The 21,259-nt window shown below is 37.1% G+C and overlaps 6 protein-coding genes across 8 annotated transcripts; 3 read left to right on the plus strand and 3 right to left on the minus strand.

Annotated features, from left to right (window-relative positions):
* Window positions 1-492: 492 nt before the first annotated feature.
* Window positions 493-1,278, plus strand: LOC111796484 (plastocyanin). The gene has a single exon (XM_023679123.1). The coding sequence runs from the start codon at window positions 562-564 to the stop codon at window positions 1,063-1,065; it is 504 nt and encodes a 167-aa protein (XP_023534891.1). The 5' UTR covers window positions 493-561; the 3' UTR covers window positions 1,066-1,278.
* Window positions 1,279-2,615: 1,337 nt separating this feature from the next.
* LOC111797180 (24-methylenesterol C-methyltransferase 2) lies at window positions 2,616-3,936 on the plus strand. Its single transcript, XM_023680121.1, has one exon. The coding sequence runs from the start codon at window positions 2,677-2,679 to the stop codon at window positions 3,757-3,759; it is 1,083 nt and encodes a 360-aa protein (XP_023535889.1). The 5' UTR covers window positions 2,616-2,676; the 3' UTR covers window positions 3,760-3,936.
* A 2,225-nt stretch (window positions 3,937-6,161) lies between these two features.
* LOC111797711 (uncharacterized protein At1g76070) lies at window positions 6,162-6,818 on the minus strand (the record flags this gene model as incomplete). Its single annotated transcript, XM_023680819.1, has 1 exon — window positions 6,162-6,818. A coding segment is annotated over exon 1 (657 nt), but the record flags the coding sequence as incomplete, so codon positions are not given.
* A 1,768-nt stretch (window positions 6,819-8,586) lies between these two features.
* Window positions 8,587-9,648, plus strand: LOC111796833. 2 transcript variants are annotated; one of them, XM_023679604.1, is made up of 3 exons: window positions 8,587-8,720; window positions 9,062-9,181; window positions 9,338-9,648. In XM_023679604.1, exons 2-3 carry the CDS (start codon window positions 9,076-9,078, stop codon window positions 9,478-9,480), a joined length of 249 nt encoding a protein of 82 aa, XP_023535372.1. In that variant the 5' UTR covers window positions 8,587-8,720; window positions 9,062-9,075; the 3' UTR covers window positions 9,481-9,648. The 2 variants fall into 2 exon arrangements, with proteins under 2 accessions (XP_023535372.1, XP_023535371.1); XM_023679603.1 differs by having other exon boundaries at window positions 8,588-8,720; window positions 9,053-9,181.
* A 428-nt stretch (window positions 9,649-10,076) lies between these two features.
* LOC111796831 (calcium-dependent protein kinase 29) lies at window positions 10,077-12,880 on the minus strand. Its single transcript, XM_023679600.1, has 8 exons — window positions 12,160-12,880; window positions 11,639-11,782; window positions 11,335-11,487; window positions 11,124-11,239; window positions 10,833-11,000; window positions 10,593-10,720; window positions 10,406-10,505; window positions 10,077-10,298 (listed from the first exon to the last, which is right to left on the minus strand). Exons 1-8 carry the CDS (start codon window positions 12,827-12,829, stop codon window positions 10,227-10,229), a joined length of 1,551 nt encoding a protein of 516 aa, XP_023535368.1. The 5' UTR covers window positions 12,830-12,880; the 3' UTR covers window positions 10,077-10,226.
* A 15-nt stretch (window positions 12,881-12,895) lies between these two features.
* LOC111796832 (probable nucleoredoxin 2) lies at window positions 12,896-18,046 on the minus strand. Of its 2 annotated transcripts, XM_023679602.1 has the most exons (4): window positions 17,761-18,046; window positions 16,081-16,578; window positions 13,974-14,611; window positions 12,896-12,981 (listed from the first exon to the last, which is right to left on the minus strand). In XM_023679602.1, the coding sequence occupies exons 1-3, from the start codon at window positions 17,872-17,874 to the stop codon at window positions 13,985-13,987; spliced, it is 1,239 nt and encodes a 412-aa protein (XP_023535370.1). In that variant the 5' UTR covers window positions 17,875-18,046; the 3' UTR covers window positions 12,896-12,981; window positions 13,974-13,984. The 2 variants fall into 2 exon arrangements, with proteins under 2 accessions (XP_023535370.1, XP_023535369.1); XM_023679601.1 differs by lacking the exon at window positions 12,896-12,981 and having other exon boundaries at window positions 13,701-14,611; window positions 17,761-18,045.
* Window positions 18,047-21,259: the final 3,213 nt, after the last annotated feature.

Genomic DNA, 21,259 nt, shown 5'->3' on the forward strand with positions numbered 1-21,259 from the left:
AAGTTGGACAGGATGGTGATCGAAAATATAATCTCATTTCTTGTTTCATTTATGTAAACGAGTAATTAAATTACAAATTACATAATTTCACAACAACTCACCAACAATTATTTTACATTTTTTTTATTTAATTACTGTCATTTTCTACATCTATTTTAAAATTTAAAAATTTAAACTAAAAATTAAATCCAAAATTTGACCATCCTTTAATTTAAAAAATACAAAACCACTGAAAACAAATTTAACTAATTTATAGATTACTATTATGTTTAATTCCTTTTTAGTCCAAACAAAAAAAGAAAAGAAAAGAAAAAGAACCAAAAATGAAGAGGAGGAGAGAAGGTTATCCCATGCCACGTCATAGGGTGGAATCCAAATGAGCCAATCAGAATCACCCATTGCATTATCCGGCGCTTGATGTTAGAAGCCACTCATAGCTCATCCACTCACTCCCACTCTCAAAACCACACAAATCCATCCCTTTCCCCTTCCTTATAAACCACTTCCCCTCTCTTCTCCTCCTTGATCATTACCAAACTTTCCAAATCCTACTCTATATCCATGGCCACCGTCACCTCCGCCACCGTTGCCATCCCCTCCTTCACCGGCCTCAAGTCCTCCGCCACCGCTTCCAAATCCACCGCCGCCGTCCGCGTCTCCTCCCCCGCGGTCCCCAAGCTGACCGTCAGAGCCTCTCTGAAGGACGTTGGCGTGGCCGTGGCCGCCACCGCCGCCAGTGCCCTCCTGGCCTCAAACGCCTTGGCCATTGAGGTCTTGCTAGGCGGCGACGACGGATCTCTAGCCTTCATTCCAAACGATTTCTCGGTGGCGGCCGGGGAGAAAATCGTGTTCAAGAATAACGCGGGTTTCCCACACAACGTGGTGTTCGACGAGGACGAAATCCCAAGCGGAGTGGACGCCGGCAAGATCTCGATGAACGAGGAAGATCTTCTCAACGCCCCCGGCGAGGTCTACGAAGTCAACCTCACCGAGAAAGGAAGCTACTCCTTCTACTGTTCGCCACATCAAGGAGCTGGAATGGTCGGCAAAGTCACCGTTAACTGATCATTCATTTTTTCTCTGTATTCTTCTTTTTTCCATTAAAAAAATATGTTATTTTAAGTTCAATGTCTTTTCTTCTTTTTTTTTTTTTTTTTTTTTTTTTTTTTTTTTTTTTTTNCGTTCTACCCAGAGACTGCACGCTGTAGAGCTTCAAGATCCTTCGTATATCAGAATCGTAAACCACCGTTAATGTAATATAATGAATCCGTTACTCTCTTCTCTGCTCTCCGTGGGCTTGCTTTCCGGCCCATTTCGGATTTACGGCCCACTTGAATATAATCATTTTTTTATTTTTCTTAAATAAATATTTCAATTATATAAAATGGTAAAATGCGAAATTAATTTGTTTGAATCAGTGTTGGGCCAAGTTTATGATGATAATGCAAGGGGGGGAAATATTGGTTGAAGCCCAAGCCCAAGCCCAAGCCCAATAATAGAAACTCATACAAAGTAATAATAATAATAATAATAATAAATAACGTACGGCTTATTAATTATAGCTCATATCTAGTAATCCATTGATAATGAAAACAGTAGTTTAAAGCATAAAAACAAAGAGATTGATTTAATAAACATTAAAATAGAAAAAGGAAGCTTTATGAAAGAAGATTCCACGTGATTGCCAAGCCATCAAAACCCGGCAGTCATCCACGTCAGCACTGCTATTTTCAATGAACCCAAAACGCTTCGTTTTTATCGACAATAAATTACAATTACCAAATTTTTAATTGTTTCTAATTACCCAACCCAGCCATCCAACAAAGCTCGTGATCTGTCAGTCATCGCACATGTATTTTTTTACGTTTTTAAATTCGAATAATGTTATTTATACTTTTTTACACAACGGAAATAACGTGTAAACACGTTCAGCTTTATTATTATTATTTTTTAAAACATGGATTTAAATCTCATTCATTTGAGTTACATTTTATTTTTATTTTAATATCTCCCGTTTTAAATCTGAGAGTTGATTTTACTTCAAATTCCACTATAAACTCTATAATTTCTACTTTCAATTCATTAATCATTGATTAAGAACAATTTATTATTAGTGTTAATTTTATTTCATTAATTAACATTTAAGTCCAATACTAAACAAAGGTAAGAATATCTTTTGAAATATAAATATTAAATACTCAATAGTTTTTCTTTTGCTTAAAATGTAATCTAATTTAATGGGCATTAGTTTTACCTTATACTTTTTAAGTGTTTGGCACCCACCATGAAGAAAAAAAGAGAAAAAATTATATTTATTTTGTATAATGGGATAAAAATAAAATGGATCATAAATTATAATATCTCCTGTTGTATTAAAAATATTATAATTAAAATTAGAGATGCACTAGGGAGCTTCCCACTCACTTGTTTTATAATAATAATAATAATAAAATTATTATTATTATTATTATTATTAATTATTATATTTATTATTGTGCTGTCAAATACTAAAAAAACATTTCTTCGGCTGTGATCCCAGGCAGGCGCAACTCACGTGCCACTCCCATTGACAGCGCATTAAAACAGCTTCCTTTCCGAGGTTGCCAGTCTTCACAAAAAATTCCTCCCCCCTTTCCCTTCCCCTTCCCCTTCCCCTTCCTCCTCTCCTACACGGAAATGGATTTTCTCCCTCTTTTCATCACCGGAACTCTGGTCGCCGCCACCCTGTACTGGTTCTTATTCATCTATGGCTCCGCCGAGCGCCAAGGGAAGCTCGCCGTCAATCTATCCGGCGGCTCAATCTCGTCCGAGAAGATTGAGGATAAATACAAACAGTACTGGTCCTTTTTCCGCCGCCCAGAGAAGATTGAAACCGCTGAAAAAGTCCCTGATTTCGTAGATACCTTTTACAATTTGGTGACCGACATCTACGAGTGGGGCTGGGGTCAGTCCTTCCATTTTGCCCGTCCCATCCCTGGAAAGTCCGACAAAGAAGCCACACGCCTCCACGAAGAAATGGTTGCCGACCTAGTGAAGGCCAAACCCGGAGATCGAATTCTGGATGTGGGATGCGGCGTCGGTGGCCCCATGCGCTCCATCGCCGCCCATTCCAAGGCCAACGTGGTTGGAATCACCATTAACGACTACCAAGTCGGACGCGCTAGATTGCACAACAAGAAAGCCGGACTGGACGCGCTCTGTGAAGTGGTGTGTGGAAACTTCCTGGAAATGCCGTTTTCGGAGGGGACGTTCGATGGGGCTTACGCGATTGAAGCCACGTGTCACGCGCCGAAGCTTGAAGATGTATACACGGAGATTTACAGGGTGTTGAAGCCGGGTTCGCTGTTTGTTTCCTTGGAGTGGGTTTCCACGGATAAATACGACACCGCCAATCCAGAGCATGTCAACATCATTGAAGAGATTGCCAGAGGGAACGCTTTGCCTGGCGTCAAATCCTACCATGACGTGGCCAAGGCTGCTAAGAAAGTGGGATTTCAGGTTTTGAAAGAGGAGGATCTGGCCAAGCCGCCGGCGCTTCCCTGGTGGGACCGATTGAAAATGGGCCGACTCGCGTACTGGAGGAACCATATCCTCGTCACCCTTCTCGCCGCCTTCAGAATCGCTCCCAAAGGGACTCTGGAAGTCCATGAAATGCTGGTGGAGGCTGCCCATTATTTGACACGAAGTGGCGATGCTGGAATCTTCTCGCCGATGCATTTGATCGTGTGTAGAAAGCCGGAGTCCTCTAAATCTTGTTAGAGTAGTCCCCCCACTGGTACGGCGCCGTTTCACATGTCTCTTTTTATTTCCTTTTTTCTTTATTATTTTTCTTGTTTTCGCCGCCGTCGTCGTCGTCGTCGTCGTCTATATTTTCCTTCCCAAACCCTATTTTCAAGTTTTCGCCTTAGTTTTTATGGGATTGTTATTATTAATTCAGAAAAAAAAAAAAAAAATCATTTTAGTTTTCTATTTCTCTCTCCCTTCTCTTTCTTGGTTGGCAGTGACGTAGAGTATTCTTCCATCGCATGCAATTTTTGAAAAATATAAATAAATCCGTAAAAATATATTTTATTTATTTATAGATAGAATTAAAACAGAACTATTTTTTGGGAAATAGTTGTATTTAGTATGAAATTGTTGAGATTAAGTTTTGATTTTCTAATCTGTTTCCCCTGGCATCCCTCATATTAGAATTAGATTCTTTTTATTTTTTATTTTGAATGCCAGGTTGGAAAATAAATATTGTAAATAAAAATGAACCCACGTGTCCACGTAATGTCTGAGCTGTCTAAAGATTACGAGAGAAAAAAAAAAAAAAAAAAAAAAAAAAAAAAAAANGATTAGAAAGGACAAAAGGATTGAGGTATTGAAATTGATACGGTGGATTTTATTGATATTTAAATATTTTTTATATCATAAAACTGAACAGACCCAAGCTGTGCACATGACTTCAACGGGAAAAGCAACGTGCCTGCTTCTCCATTGTCCCCCCTACCCTTCGTTTTTTATTATTATTAACTTTAATTTTTTGTTTAAATATATATATATATATTTATTTATTTATTTATTTATTTAATTCATATTTAAAACTTATTAAAATTAATCCAAGTAGAACAAAGTGAGAATGTAATTTTAAATAGAATCTGATTAGTAGTTCAAAATTATTATCTTTATGAATTTTTACATTACAAAAAAGTAATATATTTTTTTAAGACAAACCATTATCAATCTTTTAATCTTTGGTGGCTTTGTGATCTCCGGCAATCACGCCTTGTATTGTTAGGATTTATGTATAAAATTATTATTTCTATTTAAAACTCATTAATTATATGTATTTTATAACTTTTAGAATTAATTACTTAGAAAGGTTCAACCAATCCGGTGGAATCATTTTTATACTTTGATTTATAAATATATTTATATTTTTAAATGGAATTACTTCATTAAAATTCATTTTTTATTGGTTGAGTTTATAATGTTGTAATTGATTAAATTATGTTCGGATTAATAAAAAAATTGAATTCTTCGCCAAATTGTAAAAATAAGATACGTGAATGATCCAAAATATACACACTTATAGCATATTAATGACTTTAAATGAAGCGATCATTTTTTTTATCTATCTCATTTATGTCGATTTTGAACTTTGATCATTGTGTTTAGATAATGGGTGGTTGCATGATATCATGTGATGATTGTGATATATTTCACATTCGTAAAATGAATAGGTCAATAGTTTCTTTCGCATGTCTTTATTTTTATGTTTTAAAGTGGGATATGTTATTTTCAGCTAGGAAACATGCAATTGTTCTTATCTAATGGGTCCAAAAATCAATTTCAATCTACACTTATCCAATTTCTAAACCCTAAATTTTAAATTTTAAAATTACTAAATAATATATATATATATATATATAATAAAAGGAAATTTTATAATTATCTAATGATTTTTTAACTCCTTGTGCTTGATTATGAATCTTTTCTCGTTCAATTGTGGAATGAAAATATAATTATAAATTTTTTAAATAATAACTAACAGCCAAATTAAGGTTAATTAATCAAGAAGATTTTGATTGACAGAAAGTGAATGCAATTTTAGAAAGAAAAAAAAAAAGAATATTTTTTCCATTAATTTAATCTCAAATGTTTTGCTTACTCAAATATTTTTTTATTTTATATTACAAAAGTGCCCTTTCTTTGATGGCCCTTTTCTCCTCCCAAGGCAGGGTTCTTTTCGTAATTTAGAGGTCCGATTTTAAGTGCGGGGCGGTAATAGACGTTATTTGTTGACTTGTAAAAGGTACCAGTGGGTCCCCGGATTCTCTACCCATTGAGGAGGACACGTATTAAAAAATAATTAATAATTTTAAATGTTATAGTTAAAATATTAAAGAAATTAGAAATTCTTGAGCTAAAAGACATAACATTTTAAGAATTAAATACATAATTAAAAAAATTAATTTAACATTTTAATACCTATAATTATCAAAAACAGAAATTAAAATCTCTAGTTAATTTCTTAAAATAATAATAAAAAAAGAATACTTCCAATATAAATTTACAAAGATTAACTAGAAATCCCACTAGATTTTTCTTCAAATTACTAAATTAAAAAAAAAAAAAAAAAAAAAAAAAAAAAAAAAAAAAAAAAANTGGAGTTGAAGTGGCGTGGGCGGAACAACGGTTCTTCTCTTCCATATATTCACCTCCTTTCTCGGTTGAAGTGTCACAATTTCTTCACCAATCCACACCGCCGTCGACGCCCTGCTCCCTCCGCCCCCGCCCTCCTCTCCTTCCACCTCAGCCGGAGCAATCTGCGCTGTCCAATCAAAATTCGTCAAAGCGCCACGTCCACTCGAGAATCGCTTCATCTGATTCAGCCCTGGCGCTCTCTCCGGCAGCGGCGGCTTCCCCGCCGAAGCCGCCTCCACGTTCGATTTCGCCCTACCTAGTACTTTCCTACCGGTCAGAATTCTCTCTATCGCCGACGGGAGATGCCGCTTTTTGGGCTCCGAAATTTCAACCGCCGCCGCAGTAATCTTAGCCAATTCCTTCATCTTCTTCTTATGTTTGATTTGGCCGATGCAGGAGACTTTGGGCGAAGTGGGCTCCGACGTTTCGAACCCCGAGTTCTTGGACTTGGATCGCGCTTCGCGTGGTATAATCGAGATCTTCATCGGACCGGAAAATCCTCGGGCGGCGACCGGCCGGTTTTCCCTTCCGGGACTGACCGGCGGGTTGTGGAAAGTGATGGCGGAGGCGGCTCTAGGTAGAAACTTCATGATTTTGAATTTTGGGTTGGATTGTTTGTCCATCATTTCTCTGCAAATTGAAATTCTTCCCAATGTGATTATATATATATATATATATATATTAATGAAATGAGTTGACATTAATTTAAGGATGAATTAAGAAAGGCTCCGTCGACGTTGGTTTGGTCAAACATCAGAGCTCTGACCAAGCAACCTTCTCCGGCTAACTTCACAAATTAGTGGATTTTTTGCTAAAACCATAATAATTACGATTATGAACAAATAAAGCGCCAAACACAAAAAATTAATTAGTTTAAACTAATTATGAAATTGGATTTAAACGACTAAATTTATTTTTAACTTTTTCAGAATATATTATTATAAATATGAAATAAATTCTATAATATTCTAAATTGAATAAATCAACGCTAATTTCTAGTTTAATCCTTCAAGGCCAAAAATTTAGTTGAAGGTTTTTGTCATTTTTGCAGCTAAATTATTCATTTTAAACAAATTATTTCGGGGTTCCAAATTTCCTTTTTTCCCATTTAATTCATGAAGAAGCCAATATTGAATGAAATAAATAACATGTTTTTATTAATTAAACAAATTATTTAATACGGGAGAATTAGTCCGTCTACGACATTTAAATAAATGTATATTGTGAGCGATGTAAAATGAAGTTCAATAATAGACGTCTCCTCAAATGTAATAGTATATTTAATTTAATTTTTTTAAAAATTAGTTCTTTTTGTTTATAATTAAGATGGAAATTAGTGGTCATTTATGTGGGCTAAATACCAAATATATAATAATAAGAGGAGCAAATTCCAACATCGATATGCGGGCTAAACATCGACGTGGAGCTTAACTCAACGTGCTTCAATCCTTAAGTTAGGACGAGACACAAGTGATGTTGAGCTAAGCACGGTTTGATTGCATACTTTGTTGAGAGAGTGTATTCTACTATTTTTACTTTTCCTCGTATGGCATAGTCGGTAGATTCATACATAGGGTTAAAAGCGTCCGGAGAATAACCTTCCTAATTAATGAGACTATTTTTTCCTCTTTTGAGTTGTGCAATTCTTGTGGGTTTATAGTGTTTGTACCCGAGACGTGTCGAATTTATTAACCTTATAATAATTCTTATTATTTTAATACTCTGTCGAATTTATTTTAAGATATGATAATTAAAATGGTGAACGGAGTTGAAATTGTCAATGGAAAATAATTTAATTTTGATGGGGATTATTAAAAATGAAACGATAAGATGATAACGTAGGCGTATTTTATTATTTAAAGAAAAAAAAAAAAAGAAAAATATTAGTTCGAAATTATCAACGTTGGATTGTTAATTAAAGTCAAATGTGGTCCGTCGGCAATTATTGTAGTGAGGAAGAGTTGAGATGCCGGCCGAAACCCAATTTTGAACTCTCACCTCCATTATCTCACCTTCTAAGGAAAGCCATACTCCAAACCTTTAANATTGTTATTTTGGTTATTAAACCATTAAAATTATTTAAAAAAGAAAAAGAAAAAAGAGCAATATTTAGTTGAGTTATTAATATTATTTTTCTCTCTTTATATGTAGTTAAATTAAATAAACTGTTTTTTCTCGTTAAAAATAGTAAATATATGTTAAATTTAAGGGTGAAAAGCAGAAAATTAATCCGAATTAAAAGTATTTCCTCCGGGAGAACTTATTTACATCAGCGTGACAGAATAACAGGCTTCGGCCCAAATAGTTTTCAAAAGAGGCCCATAAAACCGAAGCCCAATATGAAATATTCTTTCGAGGAGGCCCAATGTCCTGGATGCTTCTCCTTAACGTCGTCTTCTGTCATTGCCTCGACGGAGAACTTGGCACTGAACGACAGACGTCCGATTGAATCAGGCATGGAGTTCGCTTCAGTTTAATCCGCAGTGGAGTGGAGGAACTGTATTAGCCTCTTCCTTTGGCTTCTTAGGGTAAGTTCGAACAATCAAGAAGAATTTTACGTTTTCCTCTAGCTTCTATTTTCATATAGTTCTGCTCAGAAATGAATTCCATAATCCCGATCTGTCTGTGATTTCTGCGCTCTGCTGTTTGAATTAGCTATTCAACAAAATTTGGCTTGAAATTGATGGAGAATAATAGTTGTTGATTGCGTTGCAAGAACTCAGGACGATCTAAACCTTTGTATCTTCAGCGCCGAGAATTCTCAATTTATTTGTTCTAGAAATTCCTCCACATTGGATTCTGATCTTTTGAAGATGTTTAATACATTCGAATTCTTTCGTTACAACTAACAATGTAAAAGGTTGCACAGGAGGAGACCTCGCCATGGTTCTCGCACTTGATTTACAGGAATTTATTCTCCGGGCAAGAGTGTTGAAACTGTATAGGCAGGCTTTAAGAACTACTCGCAAAGCTCCTGTTCACGCTCGAGGTTAAGCTTTTGATCATGATCTTACATTGTTCTTTATGCATTTGAATTTTTCCCACCTTCTCCGTATCAACCAAGCTTAAATTGGATTAGGCGTCGTGTTTAGTCGATTGCCTGTTCTGCGTGCTTAAAGTTCTGAGAATGTGTGCTTTGAAACAGAAGAACTGAGGCATACGATCAGACAAGAAATGGAAAACAACCGCAGCTGCAGTGATAGACAGAAGGTTAGATTTCTGCTCAGTGAAGGAATAGAGAGATTAAAGCGTTTAGATGAGATGTTGGATATGCAGGGCCATTCATAAAGAGAGTTTTTAAGTTAAATGTTTTTCATCATCTTCCTCCTCAATCACTAACTGTTCGCTATTGGGATGAAGGGTCGTTTTAAATTTCTGCTACTTTTGTATTGTATGATGATGAGAGTGAAGTCCAATATTTGGTTAATGTTATGATCTTATCATAATTTTCCATCATCAAAGAGCTGTACGACATGAAATGTTGGTAAAACCATTTCTTGTCCTCTTTGTGCTTTTACTTTCGGCTTTCCTCAAAATTTTTAAAACTCCTCTGATAGAGAGAGGTTTTCTCACCATTGTAAAGAAAGTTCCGTTACCCTCTTCCGTCGATGTGAGATCTCACACAATGATTATAACTTTCCTGTCTCGAAACGCTTTTACGAACGCAAATACATCTTTAAACATAAAAGAAGCCAGTTATTCTATAGGGGCTACGAGTCAAATCCTCTCGAAAGTAAAAATTGTAACCTTTGATCGACAATAAAGTCCATGGAAGGATATAAAAATTGACTCACTTTTAGGATAATAACAATAGCTATATTTTTCAAAGGTCGATAGTTTGTTCAATGATTAGAACTGAAAAGAAAAAACAACAAATAAATAGAGACCAGAGGAAGAATATTATCATGCACTGATGAGCAGAAAAGTTCTTAGACGGACATTATTTTGTATTGTGACAATTTCTTATTGCATCCATCAATCTCGTATCTTTACACAGCAAACTTACTTTTGTTTTTCCTTTTTACAACTGTAATCTAGTTCATCTTTGTTTCCACTGTCCCTTTTGAAATCATGTTCACGAACTCCTCGTAATTGATTTTTCCATCCTGAAAGACATTAAAAAAGAAAATAAGGATCAAAATTTTTCAAGTTGCTAATCTATCAGAGATGTTGAAGAAAATTCAGGTGTAAAAAACAGGGGAAAGAGTACTACTCCATCGATATCGACATCGTTGATAATTTCATCAATGGTATCTTCATCTCCCATGCCATACTGAGTCATGGCCTGTCTGAGCTCATCTCTTGTGATAAATCTGAAAATTCAGCAGCAAAGCATAAGTAGCATTTTATCAATCAAACAGCTTTCCAATGCAAGAGGTTATGGATACTGCATTACGAACCCGCTTCCATCTCTGTCAAAGAACCGGAAAGCATTGTATATGTTTTCTTCTTTATCAAGCCTATGTCGATGCATCGTTGCAGTAATAAACTCACCATAATCGATCGTCCCATTTTTGTCGACATCAGCCTGACCAAAGTAGAGGTTTAAGTTTTTCATGTATAAGCTAAAAGGCCATGCATGAACGTACTCAACCAGCTGAGAAAGTAAAAAGGGGAAAAGAGGGATTTGTGGTTCTTACTGCATCCATTAGTTGCTTTATTTCGTGTTCCGAAAGCCTTGAACCGAGCCTGGATAAACCTGTTTTCAGCTCATCAAATGTGATGGTACCACTTCTATCAGTGTCTATGTTCTTAAACATTTGTTTCAGACCCTTTAATTCTTCTTCTGAAAGGTTTTGTGCGATTACCTACCAACAACATTCAGCATATTTTTAGATCAATGCACTGAAATTCACTCATTTCTACATAGTAAGGGAAAGTAAAAAAAAAAAAAAATGGGGGTAAATGTAGATGTAAATTATGTGAAGTACCTTAAGAGCAAGTTGTTTAAACTTGTTCATTGCTCTGAACTGCTTCATCCTAATGAGCACCGCGCTATCTATGGGCTTGCTAGAGGCCTCACCCTCGATCTTCAACCAAGGATGTTCTGAGTCATTAATGGGAGACTTAGAATGAGAACATTGGGCTATTCCAAGAAGCAATCAAGATCTTTATGAACTAGGGAAAAAAAGTGGTAGTTACCAAGCGCTTGGGCAGCGGTGATCCGCTTTCTTGGGTCCCTTGTCAGCATTTTAGAGACGAGATCCTTGGAAGAAGAGGATATGGAAGGCCATGGAGCGTCTTCCATTTTTAGGTTGCCTTTCAGAACTGCTTTCACTATCTCGTCTTCGGTCTCTGACGGAATTGGAACATCAAAATCAAGTCAGGCAGGCACAAAGACATGAAGGCTAGTTTTACCATCACTAAACAAAATTTGGATAAGAATTTAAATGTTATACCTAAAAAATTAAATGATTATGAATTTGAAGTGAAGTATTGAACTTACGTCCCCAAAAGGGAGGCTCCCCACACAAGAGAATGTAAAGAATAACTCCAGCACTCCATATATCAATCTCCTTCCCGTAATTCCGCTGTAAAACCTCAGGGGCAATGTAATATGCACTTCCAACTATTTCTCTGTATACTTTGCCTGACAAATCATTTTCATTCCAACACAAACTGTTAGACAACCCTGAGAATCCCAAAATACCCATCAGCCCAAACACAAACCTAATAAAAGAAATTCTTCGCAATAGTTGATTTGATCGATTGGACTTTCTCTTCGTCGACTTGGTGAAGAGTGACTTTTAACGTTGCCTCAAAACAGAAATTCTAATTCGAATACCATTTTTTTATTCAAAAAGACCTCCATTACCTTAAGAGAGCTCTCGATTCAAGTTCATACTGGACATACACACTGTTTCATTTCTAAACTAAATTCCATACGATTTCAAGGCTACAAAATTTTCAGTTAAACGATGCAAAGAAATGCATGGAGGTTAAAAGGAGAATTGGAAACTAACCGACCTTCTTCGATGAAAACCGAGAGTCCAAAATCGGTTGCCTTAATCGGCGAATCGTCGTCTTCGCTGACCATCAGGAAGTTCTCAGGCTTCAAGTCTCTGTGCATAACCCCCATAAAATGGCACGCGTGAACTACATTCAAAATCTGCTTACAAATCGACGCCGCTTCTCTCTCCGAGTAACTCTTCTTCTTGATAATCCGATCGAAAAGCTCTCCGCCGGAACACAGCTCCATAACCAGATGCAAATTACTCTTATCCTCATATGCGCCCTTAAACTCCACGATGTTCGGTTGGCCAGTCAAATGCTGTAGAATCAAAATCTCCCTTCTCACATCGTCGATATCCTTCTGTTTCACCATTTTCTTCCTGGAAATCGTCTTGCAAGCGTATTTCCGACCGGTGGACCTCTCGGTGCAGAGATAAGTAATCCCGAACTGGCCTCGACCAAGCTCCTTGTGGAGTTCGTAGATTGTGGTTATGTTGACGTAGGGGCGGCCGGTGATCGGGCCAATCCGCGACGGCGGAACGGACTTGTAAGATGGAATCGATGGCGGCTTCGGCTGTGGCTTTGGCGGGTATTGAGATTGAGGTTTGGTTTGAGGGGGTGTGTCTGAGCCATAGGTGAAGGAGTCGATGGGAACGTCGCGGGTTCTGGTGAAACAGAGGCCCATGGCGGAAAGGAGAAAGAAATGCAGAAACCTTCTTCTTCAACCTTTGTGAATGGAGATGCAAAGGGAGGAAGATGATTATGAAGTGTTTTGGTGCACTTTATTCGGTGCTTTGCTTTGGCCTTTGGTTTGTTCTTCAGCATCATTCTCTTCCACTTTTTTGTTGTTTCCGGAAAATCAGAGAAAACACAGAGAAAGCGATTGGTTTCTTGAAAAGAGAATGGAACCCAAATTCACCAACCTTCCCTTCCTTCTTCCAACCTCTCTCTGTATCATCTTGTTCGGAATCACAATTTGGGTCACTTCTAGCTTACCTTCTCGATTATTTTACCCTCCAATTTATTATTTTTATTATTTAGGTAAGAAATTTATTTGGTAATTAATGTTAGACGAACACGACTCTCCACGATGGTATGATATTGTTCACTTTGGAGCATAAACTCTCATGCTTTAGGCTTCCCGAAGAGGCCTCATACCAATGGAGTTAGTATTCATCACTTATAAACCCATGATCATTCCCTAAATTAGCCGATGTGGGACTTCCATCATCCAACAATTAATACCTTAAGTTGTGCTTCCACGTTCACATGTTTAATTACTTATATTAACAGTATTAAAAGAATGAGATACCACTTCAGCATATTTACTCGAATACCATAATATCATGCAATTTTTCTACTGCCATAAAAATATCTCATATTTGTCTCATTGAATAGTTACTCTCGATTTTAATCAAAATTTAAAATATCGATATCCACTACAATTGTACGAGAATGTTAAAGAATCTCAAGAAATGTGGACAAGCTAAGTCGAGAAGTTCTCGAGATAGCCGAGACAGGATGACTCCGGTTCTTGCTTCTAAGTCGAAAAATATCGACCAAACACAATAAGTTGCTATTGATTAAAACGAGTTGTAGAGCCTGGCTTATCTCACAACTTATATATACCCATCATCAAGGCATTATGACAAATCCATAATCATTAGAAAATGGAAATTAGTAAATCCCTGGCTAAAATAATTTACAGATCAAATTGTTTTCAAGCTGCAGATTGTCCTTAAAAATTAGGAAGTTGAAAAGGAAATAAAGAGCTAAAATAACAAAGCAATTTAATCTCAATTTGGTTTAAAAAGAGCAAGAGGTCACACCTTCATCAGCATCACCTCCCATGGAAGGGAGAGTCGTGGTTGCTCGTCTCGACGCACTTTGTATGCACCTCGAATCCACAATCCAGGCACTGATAAGCCCATCCACAACCCTGCTCGTCACACTCGCAGCATATGAACGGTCCTCCCCCATTTCCTTCAGACACCAAATTCAGCTCGTGTCTATGTCCGACGTGGCGCACCGACGTCGGGAGGTTTTTCGCCTCTTCCTCCTTTTCTTTCACCAGCTCCTCCAATTTAGCTTCGGTGAATGGATAAGCATTTTCCCTGTACAAGTTTATTAGGTTTCTACCTTGTTTGGTGACTGTCTTGCCATTTGGACCTAAGATTATCAAACAAGGGATGCCTTGCACGTCAAAATGTTTGGCAAGGTTTTTAATCATTGGGTCTCCAAATGGCAATGCTAGCCACGGCATCGAACCGAAGTAAGAATTGAACGAGTCCTCGTCTCGATCACTCGACACAAAAACAATCTCGAAATCTTCGTTTTCTTTCGTTGCTACCATTTGCTTTATCTTGTCGTAGACAGCAATCAGCTTGGGCGTGAACATACCGGGAAGACACCATTTCGCCGAGAAGTAGAGCCCCACGGTCTTGCCTACTAATGAAACAACAGGGACCTGCACAATCAACATCCAATTAAAGCTATACCAAAAAAACTTCTTCTTCCTCCGTGGATCACGTCTTCAGATCGAGTTGAAACCTTAGTATTTCCGAAGTAAAGATCCATCTACAAGCTACAATAACAAGGAATGTCTAGAATATTTACAGTATCCCCACGAAATTATGGGGCCCCTCCAATCACAAAATTCGTTACTTCCATTCATTAGTTGAGTCAAATCCAACTTCTATGTATCATGTGAAGCTAAAATTAACCATCAATAACAAAACTTTCAACTCTAGCATTGAATTCATCCAAGGACAAGATGAAATTTTTCATAGAGATCGAAAAGAAAGTGTAAACGCAACAGCTCAAGTCCACTGCTAGCAAATATTATCCGCTTTGGTCCGTTACGTATCGCAAGGAGAGGTTTCCACATCCCTATAAGGAGTGTTTCGTTCCCCTCTCCAAATGAAGTAGACTCTCACAATCCACCCCTTTGGGGGCCTAACGTACTCACTAGCACACCTCCCAGTGTCTAACTTTGATACCATTTTGTAACAACCCAAACTCACTGGTAGGAGATATTGTCCGATTTGGCTCGTTACGTATGGCCGTGAGTCTCACTGTTTTATAATGCATATATTAGGAAGAGATTTCTAAAGGAATATTTCGTTCCCCTTTCCAACCAAAGTGGGAATGATTAGAAATCTTGTGTAAAAGCAACAATCCTACTTGACTCGAAATCTAAGAGCAACTCAATTGACAAAGAGGAGATGGAATAAAGAAGATAGATGGTCAAATATCAAATCTTCAATTGAATCGTAAAAGCAGTGAGAGCTGAAGAAAGGGATCCCATCAATCACAAGACATAACAAGAGAGAGAGAGAGCATCAGCATGAAGGACAATGTTTGAGCTTACAGAAGGAATTGTTGAGTGTCGGGGTCCATCGGGCCAGAGAGACCGACATCCACAGACAGCAATTGTCCAAAATTATCAAAGGTTGGGATCCACGTGTACAGTCCTCAAGACATATCCATAGAACATTGATGACAAATGTGAGTGGCTGTGGGTTTACCATTAGGTAGTCATTATGATAAGTGGGTAACTTGAGAAAGAAAATCTATACCGTAATAAAAGAAAAATTCCCTCAAGGTCTCCTTTTGGTATCTATTCAAGGAAAATCTTACCATTTTCGAGACCTTGTCGGCAAACTAGACATGTTTGGAGAGAGAATCATTTTGAAACATATCTACAATTAATCATTTAAAATGGTAAATCAAACATTAAATCTAAGATATATTTTGAATTGATTTTAAATAATTAAGACATGTTTTGAAATTTCTCTCGAACAGGTTAGATAGACCATCTCAAACATGTCCACAGACCAATTAGGTACTTTTAATAACGATAAGCTAGACGATTATAAAAGTGACAACTAGATTGTATCATCTATTTGAATTAGATTCGAAAGGGTTCGAACGGACCTGTTTCGGGATAGGATAACCCAAAAGATAATCTCTGTTGCCATTTGTGAGCAAAGTAGACAATGTCTGATTCTCTTCCTTTTCTCTATCCTCATCCTTCAGCTGCTCCAATCTCTCCTTCGTAAAAGGAAATGCATCGACCCCATATCGGTAAACAACCTCCACTCCTTCATGCAACGTCGCCGTTTCATCTTTATTTTCACGCGGCTGCAATATAATCAGACACGGAATGCCTTCAATCTCGAATTTCCTGTTCAAAGCAATTTTGGTTTCCAAGTCGGAGAATGGAATCGCCGGCCACGGCATACTCGCACGGTACTCATTGAAGGCGTCGGAATCCTCGTCGGAGGACACATAAACCACTTCAAAATTCGACCCATTTTCTTGGAGCTCCTCGTAAGTTCGGACCAGAATCTTGTTGAAGCTCCGGCACGGCGGGTACCAGTTGGCAGAGAAGTAAAGGCCCAGGACCTTACCGTCGAGATTCGACACTTTGACCTGCAGCAACAAAAACAGACGCCGGAATTAGAATCGCCGCCGGCAAGTAGCGAATCTTATAGGAATTGGAAATGGGAATAAGTGTGTGTGAAAGCGATGTGGTACCAAAGATTACACGTAATGCAGATTCAAAAATAGGAGAAAATTATTAAATTGTAGCCTCCACGTATGCAAATTTCATGATTTTTGTTGAATAATAAATCACAATTATTTTGCGCCTCTAGAATAATTTCTCAATTTAATTACATTCTGAGAAATTTCGTTCTGGATCTATAATGGGATGACAATTGTCCCTTCAGTTTATGAGTGTCACAAAAGGGGCATCATATTCGCTCCATCGCTGCCTTGCGAAAATTGGACCGCGAATTTGCCACGTGCAGCTCGATCCAAATGAGCACCGAACAATACCACCCAAAACAATGACACTCGAGCCGACAAACACAATCGAGCGACCGACCGACCCACGACATACAGGCTCGTGCAATTTTCCTACCACGGTCACAGATTATCAGCTACTACTCACAGTTGTTCCTGGCCGCTGTCGGATTGACCTCGAAATATTACTATTTGGGTCTGTTTTTGTATGATTTTATGTACGCTTTTTAGTCGTTTGGAGTCGAGAACTCCAATGGCGTTTTGGGTTTCAAATCCGACAATATCGCTCATTGAGATTGAAACGCAACCTCGTACTTCCCCCCCTCTTATTCCAAACCTCAAATCCCTCGAGGGTTTGTCTCCGGCTTCTACGCAATCAACCCCATCTTCCTTCAGTTTTTCCCGATTACTCCCATGAAAAACATCGACCATTTTTTATACATCTGTCGTCAATATTCTTCTCCAACAAAAAAAAAAAAAAAAACGGTACGGACGTTGATTTCTCACTGTTCGCTCTACCTTGGAAGAAAATAATAGGAAAAAAAAAAAAAAAAAAACGAGTAATTCAAGATGTTTTTTTAAATTTTTGTGGTGANAAACTCAGTAAGTTACTGCTGTTTTTTCAACACAACCAGATCCAAGTTGAATCATTCCTTAAACAACGCTAAAACTAAATACGAAAACGGTCCCAGTTCATTTTGTGTCTCGCCCTTCGCTAGATATTCAGCTGCTACTTCATGCTTTTCCCAATACTTCCAGAGGCTATGAATAAATTTAAAAAATAATAGCAATATGTTTGAATGGAACCTGAGCTCCGGTGGAAGAGACGAGATAGTCACGATCTCCAGAAGCCAAAAGAGTGGAGAATCTGGAAGATCCGTAAGAGCCGCCGTTCGTCAGAGCTCGATTTCCATCCTTCATTTCCGTTCACCTGAAGAAGAACTGCTTCCGTTCTCTCTGAAACGAATTCCGGCCACCACCACCACCGCCACCAAGCTCCTACAGCCGCTTGACCACTCCATTCTTATATTCCTTCCTCAACCATTTGTTTCTACATCATTGCGCCCTTCGCTACTCCACATCAAGCATCAACTTTCCAACACGTAGCACTCACGAGATCCCCATCCTCTGCTCTTCCCATAAAATACAACTCAAATCTACACCGTTCATTTCTGGGATTGGGCCACGCAGAGGAAAAGTACCAAGTGTGCGGTTCTGGAACGCGGGTGCACTGAAGATTGATGTTGGAGAAACAGAGGAATATAGCCCGGCGATGTGGAAATGGGTGAGGTCCGTGTAGTCATTAAAGACTTGGAATTGTTATAGTGAGAGCAAAACAAACTAAGGAGCCACCTGTCCCTTCCTCTCCCTATCTTTTAATTTTCTTTTTGACTTTTTTTTTTCCCCCTTTTTTTCGGGTGAGAGGGAAATATTGGGGATTTACGTACGAGGTGAGGAGTGGTGGTGCGATGACGGAATATCAGATCTCGATGTTCTTTTCATCCAACGGTACAGCAAACTCCATTTGGCCATAGACATGTTTGGGCTTTGGAGAAACTATTTTTTAAACGCTTTGTACTTAAAAAATGTTTTTAAACTTTCAAATGTGGTAAAATATTATTTTTTTAAAAACCTCTTATAATTAATTTTGAACGTAAATCATTATTTGAAATAAACTATTAGTATTATATTTAAAAATACTTATAAATATTTTTAAAAAATTTAAAAGTTCGTAAATAAGGTAGATGGTTTATGTCTCGATGATAATATATATTTTTATTTTTTATAAATTAATTATAAATATCATGTCAATATATTTATTTATTTATTATTTTTTAATAAATTAAATACATTCCTTTTTCTAATTATATATATCTTATTTTAAGAAATATATATCAATTTGAGCAGACATTAATTAATAGAATATAAATTAAATTAAGACTCGAAAAACTCAAAAATACCATATTAGAAATTTGAATATTATTGGTGGTGAGTTTGAAAATAAATGAAAATGATTTGAATGAAATTTTAGAACTACACCTTGCACCATAATGATATTTATATATTCGAAATCTATAAAATAACTTTCGGAAACAAATTCCAACATGTCTTAAAATGGGTCTGACGTCGACTGGCCGACTCATAGAAGACACAAAATTAAAAAATTAAAAATAAATAAATAAAATAAAAGGAGAGGAGGTAATTCTATAATGTGAAAAGTATAAATATAGAAACTGAATTAGATTATTTATATTTTCTAAATTCGAGAGGGGCCCTGGTATGCGACAAAAAGGAGACCGGATCTTGCTATAGTGAACCTTGCTATTAATTTCCCAATCCCATCCGACTTTACATTGCACCTAAATTTATGTTAACTTGGTGGCTACCACGTTAGTTGGAGAGGAAAATGAAAATATTTTTTATAAGAGTTGAAAATATCTTTTATAACAGACTTGTGTTTTAAAAGATTGGAAGAAGGTCTAGAAGAGAAAATTCAAAAAATAACAATATTTAATAGTGGAATTAAGCTGTTACAGAGCAAGGACGTTGGACTTCCAAATGAGCAGATCGTAAGATCCCACGTCGGTTGGAGAGGAAACGAAACATTCTCGAAACTTCTCCCAAATATACTTGTTTTAAAATTTTGATGGAAAGTGTAGAAAGGAAAACAAAAAAACGACAATATACATTAGTAGTGGGCTTAGACATTACAAATAGTATCAAAGCGCGTCACAGGGCGGTGTGCCAGCGAGGACGCTGATCCCGAGAGGGGTGGATTGTGAGATTATATAAATTTTTTCATAACATACGCATTTTTAAAACTTTGAGGGAAAGTATAGAAGGAAAAGTTCCAATATGACAATATCTATTAGTGATGAGTTTGAGGCAATACAAATGGTTTCAGAGCTTGTCACTGGGTGGTGCGCCAAAGAGGACGTTGGGCTCCAAGAAGTGAATTGTGAGATTTTAAAAGGGAAAATAAAAAAAAATAATCTGTTAGCGGTGGACTTGGAGTATTATAAATGATATCAAAACTCGTCACTGGGAGGTGTGTCTACAAAGACGTTTGACTCTAAAGTAGTAGATGGTAAGATTTTACATGCAATAACAAAATATTTATGAGAGTGTGTACTTATTTTAAAATTTTGAAAGTAAAATTTGAAAAGGAAAAGAAATTGTGGGTCATAGCCGATGAATTGCGATGGATGGTGTTTTTTTTATATAATAAAATTCAAACATGATTGGAATTTTTTACTTTAGTATGTTTATTTAATGCATAGTTTATGTGAATTATATTTATGGATTAAATAAAGAAAAATTGGGGGGAAAAGAGAAATGGAACCACATTTGATTCAAATAGATAAACTCTAAAAAAATAGATTGCTTGAAATGATTAAAAGGATAGAATAATTCCTTTATAAGTAATACACGTGTTAAAGGCGGGAAGGGAAAGGGGCCGTACATTAATGGAAGGGGTCGCCCGAGCAGCAACAACAATGCTTGCGAATCCAGCGGGACCCACCACAAAGGGCTATGAACAAAAAATAATCCCATACCCAAAGACACGTGTCCACAGCAAATGCCGTGTAGAAGCAGAGCAACCGAAAGCTGATGGGCCCCACACCCCCAACTCCCTCTCGCTTTTTGCACACACCAAAAGCTACCCTGATTGAACTTCGCGACCTGCCATCCAGCTGGCTTTCATCTTCGTGTCCCTCTCGCTGCCTTGCACGTGGCGTCTCGCTCGAAATCTACGACATAAATGGGAACCTTAATAATTATCATAATCATCTCATATATTGTTGAAATAGTTTATCATATTCAAATTGGTCCAGTAATTTTATATTGAAAAGGGCATAATCGCCAAATTCATAGATTTTAACTGTGGGGCCCATATAAATAAAATACTAATTATTTGAAAATGCTCAACTCTCCTGAAGATGGACTGGTGGCCCAATCCGAGTTCACGACATCACGTTGGGCCTTTAAGACCATAGGTTCGATATGGGCCTTGATGAACATAGGCCCGCAATAGGCCTTTTGGACCTCTAAGAACGATTTTTAAAATACAAAACCAGTAAAGATGAGAACAAATTCATACCGCGATTTGCACAGCGGGCAATGGGTACGAATCGTAAATTATATGAAATTAAAGGGGCATTTGGGGAACGTAATTTTCTATTTAATAGATCAGTTAATTTTTTTTAAAAAAATCAAGATACAAGAAATCTAAATTTAAAATTTAGATATTTGTTAGATTAAAAAAAAAAAATATGAACCTCAAATTGATAGAGATATTTTAAAA

Source organism: Cucurbita pepo, chromosome LG06, assembly GCF_002806865.2.
Source record: "Cucurbita pepo subsp. pepo cultivar mu-cu-16 chromosome LG06, ASM280686v2, whole genome shotgun sequence".
NCBI classification, from domain to species: Eukaryota; Viridiplantae; Streptophyta; class Magnoliopsida; order Cucurbitales; family Cucurbitaceae; genus Cucurbita; species Cucurbita pepo.